Source organism: Macaca nemestrina, chromosome X (assembly GCF_043159975.1).
Source record: "Macaca nemestrina isolate mMacNem1 chromosome X, mMacNem.hap1, whole genome shotgun sequence".
NCBI classification, from domain to species: Eukaryota; Metazoa; Chordata; class Mammalia; order Primates; family Cercopithecidae; genus Macaca; species Macaca nemestrina.
Window position 1 is genome coordinate 20,812,679 of NC_092145.1, and position 17,399 is coordinate 20,830,077.

At 39.0% G+C, this 17,399-nt stretch overlaps 1 protein-coding gene across 37 annotated transcripts in view; it reads right to left on the bottom strand.

Annotated features, from left to right (window-relative positions):
• PABIR3 (PABIR family member 3) overlaps positions 1 to 17,399 on the bottom strand; it is a 121,447-nt gene that overhangs the window by 66,923 nt on the left and 37,125 nt on the right. For 16 of the 37 annotated variants that reach the window (XR_011618313.1, XR_011618314.1, XM_071088863.1 and 13 more), the window contains exons 5-10: positions 7,765 to 7,808; positions 7,612 to 7,666; positions 5,544 to 5,636; positions 5,048 to 5,136; positions 3,775 to 3,836; positions 116 to 212 (exon numbers count right to left, since the gene is read on the bottom strand). Coding sequence is in view for 30 of the 37 variants with exons in the window: in XM_071088863.1 (XP_070944964.1) it covers positions 116 to 212; positions 3,775 to 3,836; positions 5,048 to 5,136; positions 5,544 to 5,636; positions 7,612 to 7,666; positions 7,765 to 7,808 (440 nt within the window). In the remaining 7 variants the exon portion in view is untranslated. Of the gene's footprint in view, positions 1 to 114; positions 213 to 3,774; positions 3,837 to 5,047; positions 5,137 to 5,543; positions 5,637 to 7,611; positions 7,667 to 7,764; positions 7,809 to 17,399 lie in introns of those variants that run through there. The other 21 variants (XR_011618316.1, XR_011618315.1, XM_071088864.1 and 18 more) reach the window with 8 other exon arrangements.

A 17,399-nucleotide genomic window follows, 5' to 3' on the forward strand; every position in this document is an offset into this window, starting at 1 on the left:
TTCTAAGAATAGTTAATAATATACCATACTTCTGAATACATACAATAGCCAAAGTAGACTTAAAAAACAAGTAAAAATGGTCAATGAATGTTTAAAATCTCATGTTAGTACTTACCACCCATTATTTTCTGACAGTTGGGAAGTATCAGAAGTAAGTATGTTGGTTGTGCCTTGGAAAATCCTTTTTGGTTGATATTGAAATGCCATTTCACCTATGACAATATAGTAGATCAAGGTAGATTATGTTGTATTTAACATGTTTATTATGATTTTAATTGCAAAAGTAATAGTTATTCACTGCAATTAATTTATAAAATACAGAAAAGCACAAAGAAAACAATTTTAAGTAACCATTGTTCAGACATAACCATTCTTTAGTAATTTTTGAATACGTTGTATACACGATTGTTTTTTAAATAAAATTGGGTTTGTACTGTATATAATATTTTTAGATTTACTTTTTGTTTTCAGTGATTATAATTTTATTATATTATTAACTAAATTCTATAAGATGATATTATTAATTATTATTATTATTATTATTTTGAGAAGAAGTCGCTCTGTCACCCAGGCTGAAGTGCAGTGGCACGATCTGGGCTCACTTCAACCTCCGCCTCCCAGGTTCCAGTGATTCTTGTGCCTCCGCCTGCAGAACAGCTGGGATTACAGGCGCAAACCACCATGCCCAGCTAATTTTTATATTTTTAGTAGATATGGGGTTTCACCATGTTGGCAGGCTGGTCTCAAATTCCTGGCCTCAAGTGATCCACCCACCTCAGCCTCCCAAAATGCTGGGATTACAGGCGTGAGCCACTGTGCCCGGCCCTGCAAGATGATTTGATATAGCTATGTAGTAAGGCTGTTTAATGAGTTTAATGTCATTCCTTATTTTAAAACTTTAGATTGTTGCTATCTTTATTTTGCTAAATGTACACAATGAAGTAAATAGATAAGTTCTTTTATAGCACACAAGGAACAAAATAAGTGTATCTTTAGAGACTAAGGTAGAACATCTAATCGCAAAACAAAAAAAACAAAAAAAAAACAACAAAAAAAAAACTGCATTTCTGTAATCTTTGCCTTGAAGTAAATGCTAAAATCTACACAGTGTTTCACATTCATATGATAACCTTTTCTGGACCTGAGCAAAACTGACATTTAAGCCCATAACTTCTATTGGAATGATAAAACACTAAGGTCACCATTAAGATATTGCATAGACCTTCCACAGAAGTGTAATTATGGCTCATAAAGTTTAAGTCTGGTGTCCTGTGCCTTGCCAGATTACACTTATGTCACTATAGAAAAACTACTCAGCTCTCCTTTTTGGTTTAACATTGAAAACATGACAAATCAAAACCAATTCCTCGTAAAAGAAAATTAGGTCTTTCTTTGCTAAAACCAGCATTACTTGTCAAACGATATTTATAGCTGCCCAATTTCTGCAGTATTCCGATATGAAGCCTTATTTACTCTCGCTTATTCCTTTTTTTTTCTCAGACAGAGTCTTACTCTGTTGTCCAGGCTGGAGTGCAGTGGTGTGATCTCGGCTCACTGCAACCTCTGCCTCCTGGATTCAGGCGATTCTCCTGCCTCAGTCTCCTGAGTAGCTGGGATTACAGGCACGCACCACCACCCTCGGCTAATTTTTGTATTTTTAGTAGACACAGGGTTTTGTCATGTTGGCCAGGCTGGTCTTGAATTCCTGACCTCAAGTCATCCTCCCGCCTCAGCCTCCCAAAGTGCTGGGATTACAGGCATAAGCCACTGCGCCCGGCCCATGTTCTCGCTTATTCCTGATGGAAGTAACTGCTGCTTCTCACCATAAAATATGACTTCATATGCTTTGGAGATGCTAATCTTGATCTCACTTCACAGAATCCTCATTCTTTTTAGTTCCCCCGCCCCCTGCCTCAGGACCTCTTTTATTTTTATGCTATCTTTCTCCTACATTTCATTTGTATTAATGGGGTCCAAATAGGATATAGTTTGTTGTTTCCCAAATGAATATGCATATTCCAAAATATATGAATAAATTTCAATTTCTGTTTATCTGTTATTGTATCTGGCCAAAAATGGCCAAATGAATTTTCAGCACATTTGTATAGGGCATGCTTTGGAGGGTGGGGTATGACTTAAAATATGGACTAGGTGGTATATACAGAATTCGCTTTGGAGTTCCGTCAGGGATACCTCAAAGAAATAAGGCAGTCCTCTTTCAGAGCAGCTGAAAACCAAGTGTGAGACAGGTCACATCTCCGAAGACACTGGGCAGAAACCACATCTTTTATGTCAAAATTGATCTATAAAAATCATTTTTAAATCATAAATTCTAAGAAAACTCCAGATGCTTTTCATGTGATAACATATTTATGTATACATGTCTCAAAAGGAGAACTATTTTAATCTGGTAAAACATTCCTCAATTTAAGCGTACTTTATTTTAAATACTCAATTGACCCTCGACTTCTAACAGCTCTTAAACTCCTGATATATTTGAATACTTTTTCAACACTAGCCCAAATTTCACAGCACAGGTAAAAGACCCCTAAGCTTAGTAACTGAAGCATCTTCATAAAACAATGTGCTTACTTTGGAAAAGAGTGTTTTCCAGAATTTATCTAGCCCTTGATCTTAGAATACAAAAAGTACATGCTGAGTTAGTTATGTTGTGTTGTTAGGAAGACTGCCATTAATTAATCCAAAATACACAAAGAACATTAAAGCATATTTCAGTTTCTTTCCTATTCTTATTCTTCTTACTCCTCTTTCTTAATAGATTTTTCACAAAACCATTTCCCCTCCCCATGGTAGTTAAACATTGTACTAAATATACAGGCTTATGCTTGTAATCCCAGCACTTTGGCAGGCCGAGGTGGGCAGATCACCTGAGGTCAGGAGTTCGAGACTAGCCTGGCCAACATGGTGAAACCCTGTCTCTACTAAAAATACAAAAAAAAAAAAAAAAAAAAAAATAGCCGGGTATGGTGGCAGGCACCTGTAATCCCAGCTACTGGTGAGGCTGAGGCAGGTGAATTGCTTGAACTCGGGAGGATGAGGTTGCAGTGAGCCAACACTGTGCCACTGCACTTTAGCCCAGGTGACAGAGCAAGACTCTGTCTCAAGAAAAAAAAAAAAAGAAAAAAAAGGAAGAAGAGCATAATTTAGTGAGGTACCATTGAGAAGTGGGATCCAGGATCGTAGGAGATTTTAAAAAACCCTTCTGTTCTTTCCACTGCCCTTTTATTACTGAGTAGGTGGGTCACTTTCCATATATTTAACCAAAAATAACTCCCATAAAGAAACTAAACACCAAAGAACATACACCTTCATATATATTTTTAGTGTTGTAAGTGGATCTAATTTGTGTCAACTTATTCATATGATAGCAATGTGTGTGTGTGTGGCAGTGAGGCAGGGGTTGACATTCAGCAAAATACTTGATGACTGACTCACTCTATTTGTTCATTCTTTCATTTATTCTCTACCTTGTTTTAGAAAGTAATGAAGATAGCTAGCTTGGTGAATTATATTGAAAATCATAATAGCCAACTAAATTGGAATTAAATTTCTCACTTCACATTTATGTAGCATTTTAGAGTTTTCAAAATATCCTTATACATATTTCTAGTTGCATAAAATGAAAGGCCTCTAATAGCTTATTAAATATATTTTAAATAAATAAAGCCTTTAAAAATAAATTTTTGTATAACATTTTATTTTAGATATTTTATAAAATAACTTATATTTATTTCTGCTGGTAGATAAAAGTACCTTTTCTTTTTAATGGTCCAAGGATACTTGGTCTAATAATGTTGGTAGGATTTTGACTTCTTCTAAAATAAAATCATCATGATCATTATAAGAAATATTTTTTAACAAAATCAGCATGACTATTTCATTATAACAGATCTAAGGACATACACAAAAACGGGACTCTGTATAGGACATGGCATTACATCATTTTACTGCTTTTCTTTGTTTTTTATTTTTATTTTTTTCCTGAGATGGAGTTTCGCTCTTGTCACCCAGGCTGGAGAGAAGTGGTGCAATCTCAGCTCACTGCAGCCTCCGCCTCCTGGGTTCAAGTGATTGTCCTGCCTCAGCCTCCCAAGTAGCTGGGATTACAGGCATGCACCACCACACTCGGCTAATTTTGTATTGTTTTAGTAGAGATGGGGTTTCACCATGTTGGCCAGGCTGGTATCGAACTCCTGACCTTTGGTGATCCACCCACCTAGGCCTCCCAAAATGTTGGGATTACAGGTATGAGCCACCACGCCCAGCCATTTTACTGCTTTTCTTTACATATGGGTAAAAACAGGAATGCCTTAGGAGCAAACTATCTTCTAATTCTCAAGGATTCAGGATTTTGAATCCTAGAGTCTACAAAAACCTACAGTCCTGGCTGGGACTTGCCTTGAATGAAGGTGAGAATCACGGTTGAAGTTGTTTAAAGTTCTAAAGATAGCTCTGATCCTTATTAACAAACTTGGTTAGAGAAAGATTATGTATTAGCAGGGTGAAGGAATTACTAAATTCTTCTTATGTTCTTAGTCACCTGACTTTTTCAATATACAAAATGATAAACTGAAACAGTGACTTTTTTTTTTGTTTGTTTTTTTTTGAGATGGAGTTTTGCTCTTGTTGCCCAGGCTGGAGTGCAATGGCGTGATCTTGGCTCACCGCAAACCTCTGCCTCCTGGGTTCAAGCAATTCTCCTGCCTCAGCCTCCCGAGTAGCTGGGATTACAGACATGAGCCACCACGCCCGGCTAATTTTGTATTTTTAGTAGAGACGGGGTTTCTCCATGTTGCTCAGGCTGGTCTTGAACTCCTGACCTCAGGTAATCCGCCCGCCTTGGCCTCCCAAAGTGCTAGGATTACAGGCATGAGCCACCGTGCCCGGCCGAAACAATTACATTTTAATTTCCCTAAAAAGAAGTCACTTCTTTGGTTGGCACAAAACTTGGAGCTATTCTTTCTTTTAAGTTTCTATAATTCTTGTTTTATAAGCAATTTGGTATTTTCATACAACATAAACTTACATGATGTATTGTTGCGTAGGACTGGGAATGTGACTTGAAGGAGAACCAGTGCAACTCACACAAGTTTGTAATGATGGAGAGAAACACTGCTAAAATCAAATTGGAACAGAGGTTTTAAAACTGCCACTTTTCTCAGAAAGCAGATCATTGGTTTCCTAGGGAGGGGCAGGGATGGTGGGGAGGGAGACTGGGGTACAAAAGATCATTAGGAAATTGTTTTGAGGGTGGGAACTGTTTGATATCTTGATTATGGTTGTGGCTACAGGATTGTACACAATTACCAAAATTAATCTAACCCTATACTTTAAAGTTGGTGAATTTTATTACATATAAGTAATATTTGAAGAAATGAAAAAGGAGGGAAAACTGTTAGTTAGAATCAGATGTACTGTGACAAAATATATCTCCCAAAAGATTTTTGTTGGTGACCATTAATGTTCCTAAATATTTCCTAAATATTTCAAGGGACATAGACTTTTAGGTATTCCTTTCTTACCTTCCCAGTCTTCTTGATGGAAGAAGCCATTGAGGATACTGGTGTTAAATCAATGCACTTTAGAGAGGATGATTTCTGTGAGCCATTGTCATTCTGTGTAAGCAGAAAGCAGTGTACAATTGTAGCACCAATTGTTTATTAACCAAATACTTGAGATACCTGTTGCACAGGGAAGTGAGTCCTTACTACTGAGTCACTGGCTGCACCATGGTAAAGAGCTCTCACCATCCTAAAGCAATCAGGGAACCCAAAATTCACTTCAATAAGCAAAGGTACCCTTTTCTCTTTTGGGAATGAGAGCTATATGGTGATTGAGGGGCTTCCCAGCATGCCAGAAAGTCCTAGAATGTAAGTGCTCAATACTATAAACACAAATCCTAAATTTAAGCTCTTCTCTTTGCTTCGACCTGTGCTTTGTTATTGAAAACTATAATGCTACGTCCAGGAAAGGACCAAAAAGGTTTTGACTGGAACTAAGATGCAAATGAGACAGCAGGAATAACTACATTTATGGAAACTGTCTCTAGATTTTGCATAGACAAAATCAGTACTTCATAATTCAGGATTTTAAAATCTGCCCTTTTCTTTCTAAAACAAGCCAAGCGTGTATTACATGTACCCTTCCTCTTCCTAACACACTTACAGATTCTCTTACTCATCCATGCCAGTACCTAAAGTAATTAGAATTGGGCCAAAGGACTCCAGCAGTATCAATCCATTGTATTAGCACCAAAATATGAACAGTGACAGGCTCCAGAGATTATCTACTCATTCTCCCAGACCTACTCCAAAATCAGGGATAACTGCCCATGTAAGGTACTCGGGGCTCAAAGGAAAATAAGATGCCATTGCTTCTGTTGACAATCCATTTCTGTATCGAATAACTCCCAAATCTGAAGATTGACATTAGTTAGAATCTCTCCTATTCAAATTTCAGCTCAGTACTTGTTTTGTCACTATCTGGGATGTCCATAGAAAAGAACACTAAATATCATTCAGCTACCACAACTAGGTAACCACAATGTGCACACAGACATTTAAAAATGTTAACAAGAGATGAAACTAAATTCTAAATATGTTTAAATTAAAGGTTTTATATTAAAATGGTAGTGGGAGAATGTGTTACAGGCTGATATGGTGTGGCTGTGTCCCCATTCAAATCTCATCTTGAACTGTAATCCCCATAATCCCCACGTGTTGTGGGAGAAACCTGGTAGGAGGTAATTGAATCATGGGGGTGAATTCCCCAGTGCTGTTCTCGTGATAGTGAGTGAGTTCTCACGAGATCTGATGGCTTTATAAGCATCTGGAATTTCCCCTGCTGGCACTCATTCTGTCTCCTGCCACCCTGTGAAGAGGTGCCTTCTGCCATAATCGTAAATTTCCTGAGGCCTCCTCAGCCATGCAAAACTGTGAGTCAATTAAACCTCTTTCCTTTATAAATTACACAGTCTTGGGTATTTCGTTATAGCAACGTGAGAACGGACTAATACACAGGCATAAAAATGCAATATTTTTCTAGTAAGTCTATTGTCTGTGGTCTCTAATATATAGTTCATAAATTATTGAGAAGGGAGTGAAATCTTTTATTGTTTTGTTATCTAAGCACTTTAACTAGTGCGACTGAACTTTTTTTTGGCCTGCTAGGACAGAGGAGAAACTGGTCCACAGCAGCTATGGTTTTGTGTCACAAAACTGTTTACTTTGAACTCCACTTTCAAATAATGGTAGCTATTTTTATGAGTAAATCATGAAGTATTTCTCAAGAGCAATCAAGGGCTAGGTGCAATGGCTCAAGCCTGTAATCCTAGCATTTTGGGAGGCTGAGGCAGGAGGATCCATTGAGCTCAGGAGTTCAAGACCAGCCTGGACAGCATAGTGAGAACTTGTCTCAAAACAAAAAAAAAAAATTAAAAAGAGCACTCAAAAATTATTTATGCAACAGATACAATTTTTGTTTCAAACTAGAGCTTAGATTTCTAGAAATTACAGCAAAACTAGATATGCCAACACCGCAAGTCAGTAAAAATTTGAAATTTTCTACAAAACTGAAGTTATAATACCATACCAGTTTCAAGCCTTCTTCCCAAGATTGACTTATCTGTATCTCAGTTTGTATTTTCCTACAAAAGAAATAAAAACTGCAGTTTGCCTATCTGAAATAAAAGATATAATTAAATACACAAATTATGAGAATAGTAATTCAAAGTACAGTACTCACCATTCATACATTGTTTCTCTAGTTATTAAATTCATGGCTTCTTCCTGTAAAGGTAGGAAAATGAGAATAAACTGAATACCCATTCCTATGGTTTTATAAAATTTGATTTCATTTGGATGCACCATTATTTTTATTCACTGGGCTATAGAAGAACTAGAGAATAAACAAATCTCTAAACAAGTATCTGGTTCTCTACCCTTTATTGCGTCACAAATTATCACACCAAAGATCTATTACTTGTGCATTACAGTACATCAGATATGCAGGAACCGATTAGATGAAAAACTTTGTATTTTTCTTTTTTCTATTTATTTATTTTTTTTTTTTTTTGAGATGGAGTCTCGCTCTGTCGCCCAGGCTGGAGTGCAATGGCACGATTTCTGCTCACTGCAAGCTCCGCCTCCCGGGTTCACGCCATTATCCTGCCTCAGTCTCCCAAGTAGCTGGGACTACAGGCACCCGCCACCACGCCGGGCTAATTTTTTGTATTTTTAGTAGAGACAGGGTTTCACCGTGTTAGCCAGGATGGTCTTGATCTCCTGACCTCGTGATCCACCCGCCTCGGCCTTCCAAAGTGCTGGGATTACAGGCGTGAGCCACCACGCCCAGTCAAAACTTTGTACTTTTCTTTATTCAAAAGCAAAAACATTAAGCATTCAAAATTTACAGCTTTCTCTGAACTTTTTAAAGGTCTACTAGGACAGAGAAGAAACTAGTCCACAATAGCTATGGATAGCCATTAATACAATGATATTAATAAAAATTACTCACAGTACACAGACAACAAATTAAATGCCTATCAGGATAAGTTTGCTTAAGTAAATGATGAGACAAACATAATTTAAATCTAGTCGTTGACATCAAAAAACAACTATTACATATTAAATGGGAGACAAATGGATCCTATTTATATAAAATTGTAACAGAGGTGCTCAGAAAGATGTTCACCAGAAACTTAACAGTGGTTATCAGTGAGTAGTGAGATCTGCAGTAATGTGTTCTTTCTTCCTTTGCACATTACTATATTATTTGACTTTTTATTAATATGCAAGTATCATTTTCACATAAGTAGTTTTGTTTTTTTTAAATAACCCACCTATAGAAAGACATCCATGTTCATGGATTGGGACAATGTTTAGATGACAATTCTACCCAAAATGATCTACAGATGCAATGCGACCCTTACCAAAGTCCCTATCACGTTTTATACAGAAACAGAAAAATCCATCTGAAAATTCATATGGAATATCAAAGGACCCCAAATAGCCAATCTTTGAAAAGAAGAACAAAGCCGGAGGACTCATACTTCCTGATTTCAAAACTTCCTACAAAACTACATAGTCAAAACAGTGTAGTTCTGGCATAAGAACAGATGCATACCAGCACTTTGTGAGTCCGAGGTGGGCGGATCACCTGAGGTCGGGAGTTTGAGACCAGCCTGGCAAACACGGTGAAACCTCATCTCTACCAAAACTACAAAATGTAGCTGGGTGTGCTGGCACACGCCTGTAATCCCAGCTACTCAGGGGGCTGAGGCACAAGAATTGCTTGAACCCTGGAGGGAAAGGTTGCAGTGAGCTGAAACTGCACCACTGCACTCCAGCCTGAATGACAGAGAGCAAAATTCTGTCTAAAAAAAAAAATAATAAAAATAACATTCATATAGCAATGGAACAGAATAGAGAGCACAGAAATAAGCCCTCACATAATATATGGTCAAATGATTTTCAAAGTGATGTCAAGACCATTCAATGGGGAAAGGACAATCTTTTCAACAAATGATGTTGAGAAAACTGGAGCTCTACATGCAAAAGAATGAAGTTTAATCCTTTTTTTTACCCTATGTAAAAATTCACTCGAAATGAATTAAAGACTTTAACTTAAAAGATAAAACTCTAAATCTCTTAGAAGACAACATGAGGGTCAATCTTCATGACACTGGATTTCACAATGATTTCTTGGATATGATACCAAAGGCACAGGCAACAAGAGAAAAAAATAGATAAACTGGTCTTCATCAAAATTAAAAAACTTTTTTTTTTTTTTTTTTTTAAGATGGAGTCTCACTCTGTTGCCCAGGCTGGAGTGCAATGGCGCAATCTCGGCTCCTACAACCTCCGCCTCCTGTGTTCAAGCAATTCTCCTGTCTCAGCATCCCGAGTAGCTAGGATTACAGGCACACACCACCAGGCCCAGCTAATTTTTGTATTTTTAGTAGAGATGGGGTTTCATCATGTTGGTCAGGATGGTCTTGAACTCCTGACCTCGTGATCTGCCTGCCTTGGCCTCCCAAAGTGCTGAGATTACAGGCGTGAGCCACTGCGCCTGGCCAAATTAATGCTTTTTATTTTATTTATTTATTTTTTTGAGACAGAGTTTTGCTCCTATTGCCCAGGCTGGAGTGCAATGGCACGATCTCAGCTCACTGCAACTTCCACCTCCTGGGTTCAAGCGATTCTCCCGCCTCAGCCTCCTGAGCAGCTGGGATTACAGGCACCTGCCACCACACCCAGCTAATTTTTGTATTTTAAGTAGAGACGGGGTTTCACCATGTTGGCCAGGCTAGTTTTGAACTCCCGCCTCAGCCTCCCAAAGTGCTGGGATTACAGGCGTGAGCCACTGCACTCGTTTTTTTTTTTTTTTTTTTTTGAGATGGAGTCTCCCCTCTGTTGCCTAGGCTGGAATGCAGTGGCGCCATCTCGGCTCACTGCAAGCCCCACCTCCTGGGTTCACGCCATTCTCCTGCCTCAGCCTCCCGAGTAGCTGGGACTACAGGTGTCCACCACCACGCCTGGCTAATTTTTTGTATTTTTAGTAGAGACGGGGTTTCACCATGTTAGCCAGGATGGTCTCGATCTCCTGACTTAGTGATCCGCCTGCCTCAGCCTCCGAAAATGCTGGGATTGCAGGGGTGAGCCACCGCACCCAGCAAAATTAAAAAAACTTTTGTGCATCAAATGACACTATCAAGAGTGTGAAAAGACAACTGGAGAATTGGATAATATGCTTGCAAATCACATATCTGAAAAGGAATGAATATCCAAGATATATACAAAACTCCTACAACACAGTGACAACAAAAACCAACCCAATTAAAATATGAGTAAAGAGACTGAATGTTTCTCCAAAGAATACCTACAAATGACCAAAAAGTACACGAAAAGATGCTCAACATCATTTGTCATTATGGAAATGCAAACCAAAACCACAATGAGATGCCACTTTCCCCCCATTAGGATAGTTATTTATTTATTTATTTATTTATTTATTTATTTATTTTTTGAGACAAGATCTCACTCTGTCACACAGGCTGGAGTGCAGTGATGCAATCTCAGCTCACTGAAACCTCTGCCTCTCAGGTTTAAGTAATTCTTGTGTCTCAGTTTCCTAAGTAACTGGGTTTTTTATTATTTATTTATTTATTTATTTATTTATTTATTTATTTATTTATTTTTGTGACAGAGTCTCACTCTGTTGCCCAGGCTGGGGTGCAGTGGCACAATCTTGTCTCAGTACAACCTCTGCCTCCCAGGTTCAAGCAATTCTACTGCCTCAGCCTCTTGAGTAGCTGGAATTACAGGTGCATGCCACCACACTCAGTTAATTTTTGTATTTTTAGTAGAGATGGGGTTTCACCATGCTGGCCAGCTGGTCTCGAACTCTTGACCTCAGATGATCCACCCACCTCGGCCTCCCAAAGTGCTGGGATTACAGGCCACTGCACCGGGCCAAATTTTTAAATTTTCTAAAAACATCATTTCATTCTTATCTCATCCTTTTTTTATATTTCTACTTTATATATATATTCTATGATTCACATGATATATAATAGTAAAGTGGTATATGTCCAAAATGTATAAGTAAATGCAGTATACTTATGTTGGAGGCATGTGCTCAAACATTTTCTCCTGATGTGATATGTGATCGAAAGAGTTTAAAGATTGTTGTCTATAGTATAAATAATACATGTTTGGGGTAGTCCATAATAGAGGAGTGGTGTGAGTTGTGTGAAAGAATTAAAATTTGGCCACGCACGGTGGCTCATGCCTGTAATCCCAGAACTTTGGGAGGCCAAGGCAGGAGGAATCCTTGAGCTCACGAGTTTGAGATCAGCCTGGGTAATATAACAAGACCTCATTTCTACTAAAAGAAAAAAAAAATTAGCCGGGCACATGTGGTACTCATGTCAGTAGACCTAGCTACTCAGGAGGCTGAAGTGGGAGGATCTCTTGAGCCTGGGAGATTGAGGCTGCAGTGAGCCACAATTGTGCCACTGCACTCCAGCCTGGAATAATATGAGACTCTGTCTCAATAAACAAATATATACATAAATAAAGATTTGACCTAGTCCTTCAAAGATGTATAAAATACGAACAAGCAGTGAGTAGAGGGAAGGGTATTCCAAGCAGAAGAACCCATATGAACAAAAGTTTAGGAGAGGGAAAAAATACAACAGATTTAGAGATAGTGAGACTACCTTGGCTGAAACTGAGTTTGTGCTACAAAGTAATAAGACAGAAAACAGGAGAGGTAAGACAGGGCCAGATTTACAGGTTCTTAAATAATCAAAGAGTTTGAATTTAAAGAATTTGGCCAGAATCACGTTGTTGTCAGGACCACAGGCTTTGGAGACAAACAGAACTGAGTCAAATCCCAGCTCTATAACCTACTACCTGTGCAAACTTAGGCAGGTGACGTCACCTGAGCGTCAGTTTCTTCATCCATATGAAGATGACCATAAGAATGAGGATGATGAGGTGGCTGTACAGTTCTCACCACACTGCCTGGCAAACAGTTCAGTGCTTAAGACATATTAGCTATTTTTACTATTATTCAATAGGTAATGGGAAGCCATTGTGACATTTTGTATGGGGGGAAGAAAGTGAAAATGATATTTTAAAAAAAAAAAAAAAAAGTTGGCCAGGTGCAGCGGCTCATGCCTGTAATCCCAGCACTTTGGGAGGCTGAGGTGGGTGGATCACGAGGTCAGGAGATTGAGACCATCCTGGCTAACATGGTGAAACCCCGTTTCTACTAAAAATACAAAAAGTAGCCGGACGTGGTGGCGGGTGCCTGTAGTCCCAGCTACTCGGGAGGCTAAGGCAGGAGAATGGCGTGAACCCGGAAGGCAGAGGTTGCAGTGAGCCGAGATCGTGCCACTGCACTCCAGCCTGGGCGACAGAGTGAGACTCTGTCTCAAAAAAATAAAAATTTATCTTGGTCTTGATTGTGGAAGTTGGATTCAACTGGGAGAGACAGAAAAATCTATTGGGATATTATTTCAGTAATCTAGACCCGAGGGACAGAAGAAGGAAGTGGCAGTGACAACAAAGAGGACATTGTCAAGGAAGAATTCGTAGGATTAGAGGCCTAATTGGATACGGTAGAAAAATAAGGAAGAAGTGAAGATAAATCAAGAGCTTCAAGTCTTAAAACTGTGACTATTTTGATACTATACAATGAGGTATCAAATTGAGAGCTTTGAGTCTTAAAACTGTGACTATTTCGATACCATACAATGAGGTACAGAAAATGAGTGGATTGGAGAAGGTAATTTAAGAAGATAATTAGTCTTTTAAAAACAATGGAATAACAGTAAACTCAGCAAAATGTAACTGTTAGTATAGTTCTTCGATTTAATATTATATAGATATTCTCCTCTAGTGTGAAGCTCAAAGTATTTGGTAGTTCATTCGGTCAACAAGTAAAGAGCAGGTAGTTCTGTGAAATTGAGATAGAATTCTACTTAATATTCCTCCCACTGAAAGCTGGAGCATTAGCCAAAATCAGCTATTGAAGGCTGTTAGGAGAAGAGTGTTGACTTTTTTTCATTTACGTCTTGCCTATTTCCAAAATGGATTTGTGATGGCTTATAATAAAATAAGATTGTTAAAGTAAGTATAAAAGGTCAAGAGCCATGCATTATAACTGTAAGAAGCAGAGTACAGTATACTGGAAATCTAGTTTAAGGACAGTTATTATACTTGGATGTTAAAGTTAGCTTTCCATTTTTCAGGATACATGGTAAAAATGGGAACTGTAAGTTACCAACTTTTGCTCTCCGAGGAGACAACATCTGAAAGATTTTAGTTGCTGAGTGCCTGCACAGTACCCGATGAAGGCTTGTTGAAAGAATGAAACAATCTGTAAACTAAGATCAAATTAAATTTTTTTCTTTTTTTTTTTTGAAAAGGAGTCTCACTTTGTCACCCAGGCTGGAGCGAGTGCATGGTACAATCTCAGCTCACTGCAACCTCTGGCTCCCGGGTTCAAGTGATTCCTCTGCCTCAGCCTCCCAAGCAACTGGGATTACAGGCGTGCCTCACCAGGCCTGGCTAATTTTTATATATTTAGTAGAGACAGGGTTTCTCCATGTTGATCAGGCTGATCTCGAACTCCCGACCTCAGGTGATCCACCTGCCTCGGCCTTCCAAAGTGCTGGGATTACAGGCATGAGCCACCGTGCCTGGCCAACAAGTTAAAAAAAATTTTTTTTAAAAGACGGAGTCTTGTTATGTTGCCCAGGCTGGTCTTGAACTCCTGGCCTCAAGTGATCCTCCTGCTTCGGCCTCTCAAGTCACTGAAATTACAGGCACGAGCCACCACGCCCAGCTCAATTTCTTTTTATTGATTTTTACTTAAGACACTATAGAGAAAGTCAAGTTGTTATTGGGTGCCAATGACTCATACCCTGTTTAACAAATCAGGAATTAAATATAAAGCTATATAATAAAAAACTGTGAGCAAACTGTTATGGGTTGAATTGTGTCCCCCCAAATTCCTATGTTGAAGTCCTAATCCCCAGTGCCTCAGGATGTGACCTTATTTAGAGACAGAATATTTTCAGAAGCAAGCAGGTTAGGATGAGGTCATTAGGGTGGGCCCTAATCCAATATGACTGCCGTCCTTCATGAAAAGGAGAAACTTAGAAACAAACACATGTGCAAGGAGAACACTATGTGAACATGAAGATAGCCATCAACAAGCCAAGGGCAGAGGCCTGGAGCAGATCCTCCCTCACAGACCTCAGAAGGAATCAACCCTCCTGACACCTTTATCTCAGACTTCTAGCCCTAAGAAATGTGAAACAATATATTTCTGTTGTTTAAGCCACCCAGTTTGTGATACTTTGTTATGGCAGCCTGAGCAAACTAATATACAAACTGTTTCTGCATGGCACTTATTTATGTTTAGAGCTTTGGGAAACAGGGAACTACAGACTGAATGCATTCAGATCTTTTGGAATACGAGCTCAATTTTTATTAGGGGCCACACGTGGTGTCTCACGCCTGTAATGCCAGTACCTCGGGAGACTGATGCAGGAGTACCACTTGAGGCCAGGATTTCAGGACCAGCCAGGGCACCACAGGGAGATGTCATCTCTACAAAAAATTTAAAAAATTGGCCAGGCGTGTTGGCTCACGCCTGTAATCCCAGCACTTTGGGATGCTGAGGTGGGTGGATCACCTGAGGTCAGGAGTTCTAGACCAGTCAGACCAATATGGTGAAATCCCATCTCTACTAAAAATACAAAAGTTAGCCAGGCGTGGTGGTGGGTGCCTGTAGTCCCAGCTAATCGGGAGACTGAGACAGGAGAATTGCTTGAACCTGGGAGGCAAAGGTTGCAGTGAGCCAAGATCATGCCACTGCACTCCAGCCTAGACGACACAGCGAGACTCTGTCTCAATAAATAAATAAATAAATAAATAAATAAAATAAAAAATTATCCAGGCATGGTGGTGTGCACCTGTAGTCCTAGCTAGTCGGGAGGCTAAGGCAAGAGGATCACTTTAACCCAGTAGTTCGAGGCTGCAGTGAGCTATGATCATGTCACTACACTCCAGTCTAGGCAACAGAGCAAGACCCTGTCTAAAAAATAAATAAAATAAAATTTTTATTAGGAAAGGAAAATTACACAAAATAATTCCTATTTAGGAATAATAACTGTGTTTAGAAAATTAACTTCTAGCTTGATGGTCTCAATCTCTTTAATACTTAGAAAGCAGCTAATAATAACAGTTGAGAAGAAATTGTCCTAATTGCTTAATAAGAAAGGTGTAACATAAACCAAATATTGGCCCAGAACCTAACATTGACTTGGGGCTGTGTGCTCATTTAAAATTAAAAGCAAATTTCATCATACTATTTTACAGGATGCCAGGTGTGGTGGCTCATGCCTGTAATCCCAGCACTTTGAGAGGCCAAGATGGGCGGATCACTTGAGGTCAGGAGTTTGAGACCAGCCTGGCCAACATGGTGAAACCCCCTGTCTACTTTAAAAAAAAAAATAGCTGGGTGGGGTGGTGGGCGCCTGTAATCCCAGCTACTCGGGAGGCTGAGGCTAGAGAATCGCTTGAACCAGGGAGGCAGACGTTGCAGTGAGCCGAGATTGCACCACTGCACTCCAGCCTGGGCGACAGAGTAAGACTCTGTCTAAAAACAAAAACAAAAAAAAAACACTATTTTACAGGAAATACAGAGGATAAAAGAACATATTAACACCACATGGAAGCAAAATCAGAATGTGGGACATTATACAGGACAAATGGCCTCCCTGGTTTGTTCAATAAATAAGAGGCATGGAACAAAAAACAGGCAGAAAATGCTGTTTTACAGCATGGTACTGGTACCAAAACAGACATATAGACCAATGGAACAGAACAGAGACCTCAGAAATAACATCACACATCTACAACCATCTGCTCTTCAACAAACCTGACAAAACAAGCAATAGGGAAAGGATTTCCTATTCAATAAATGGTGCTGGGAAAACTGACTAGCCATATACAGAAAACTGAAACTGGACCCTTCCTTGTACTTTACACAAAAATTAACTCAAGATGGATTAAAGATTTAAATGTAAAACCCAAAACCATAAAAACCCTAGAAGAAAACCTAGGCAATACCATTCAGGACATAGGCATGGGCAAAGACTTCATGACAAAAATGCCAAAAGCAATTCCAACAAAAGCGAAAATTGACAAATAGGATCTAATTAAACTAAAGAACTTCTGCACAGCAAAAGAAATTATCATCAGAGTGAACAGGCAACCTACAGCATAGGAGATAAGTTTTGCAATCCACCCATCTGACAAAGGTCTAATATCCAGAATCTACAAGGAACTGAAACAAGAAAAAACAACCCCATCAAAAAGTGGGCAAAAGATATGAACAGACACTTCTCAAAAGAAGACATTTATATGGCCAACAAACATACAAAAAAAAGTTCAACATCACTGATCATTAGAGAAATGCAAATCAAAACCACAATGACATACCATCTCATGCCAGTCAGAATGGCGATGATTAAAAAGTCAAGAAACAATAGATGCTGGCAAGGCTGTGGAGAAATAGGAATGCTTTTATACTGTTGGTGGGAATGCAAATTAGTTCAACCATTGTGGAAGACGGTGTGGCAATTCCTCAAGGATCTAGAACCAGATATATCATTTGACCCAGAAATCCCATTACTGAGTATATATCCAAAGGAATATAAATCATTCTACTATAGACACATGCACATGCATGCTTACTGCAGCACTATTTACAATAGCAAAGACATGGAACCAACCTGAATGCCCATCAGTGATAGACTGGATAAAGAAAATTTGGTACATATACACCATGGAATACTA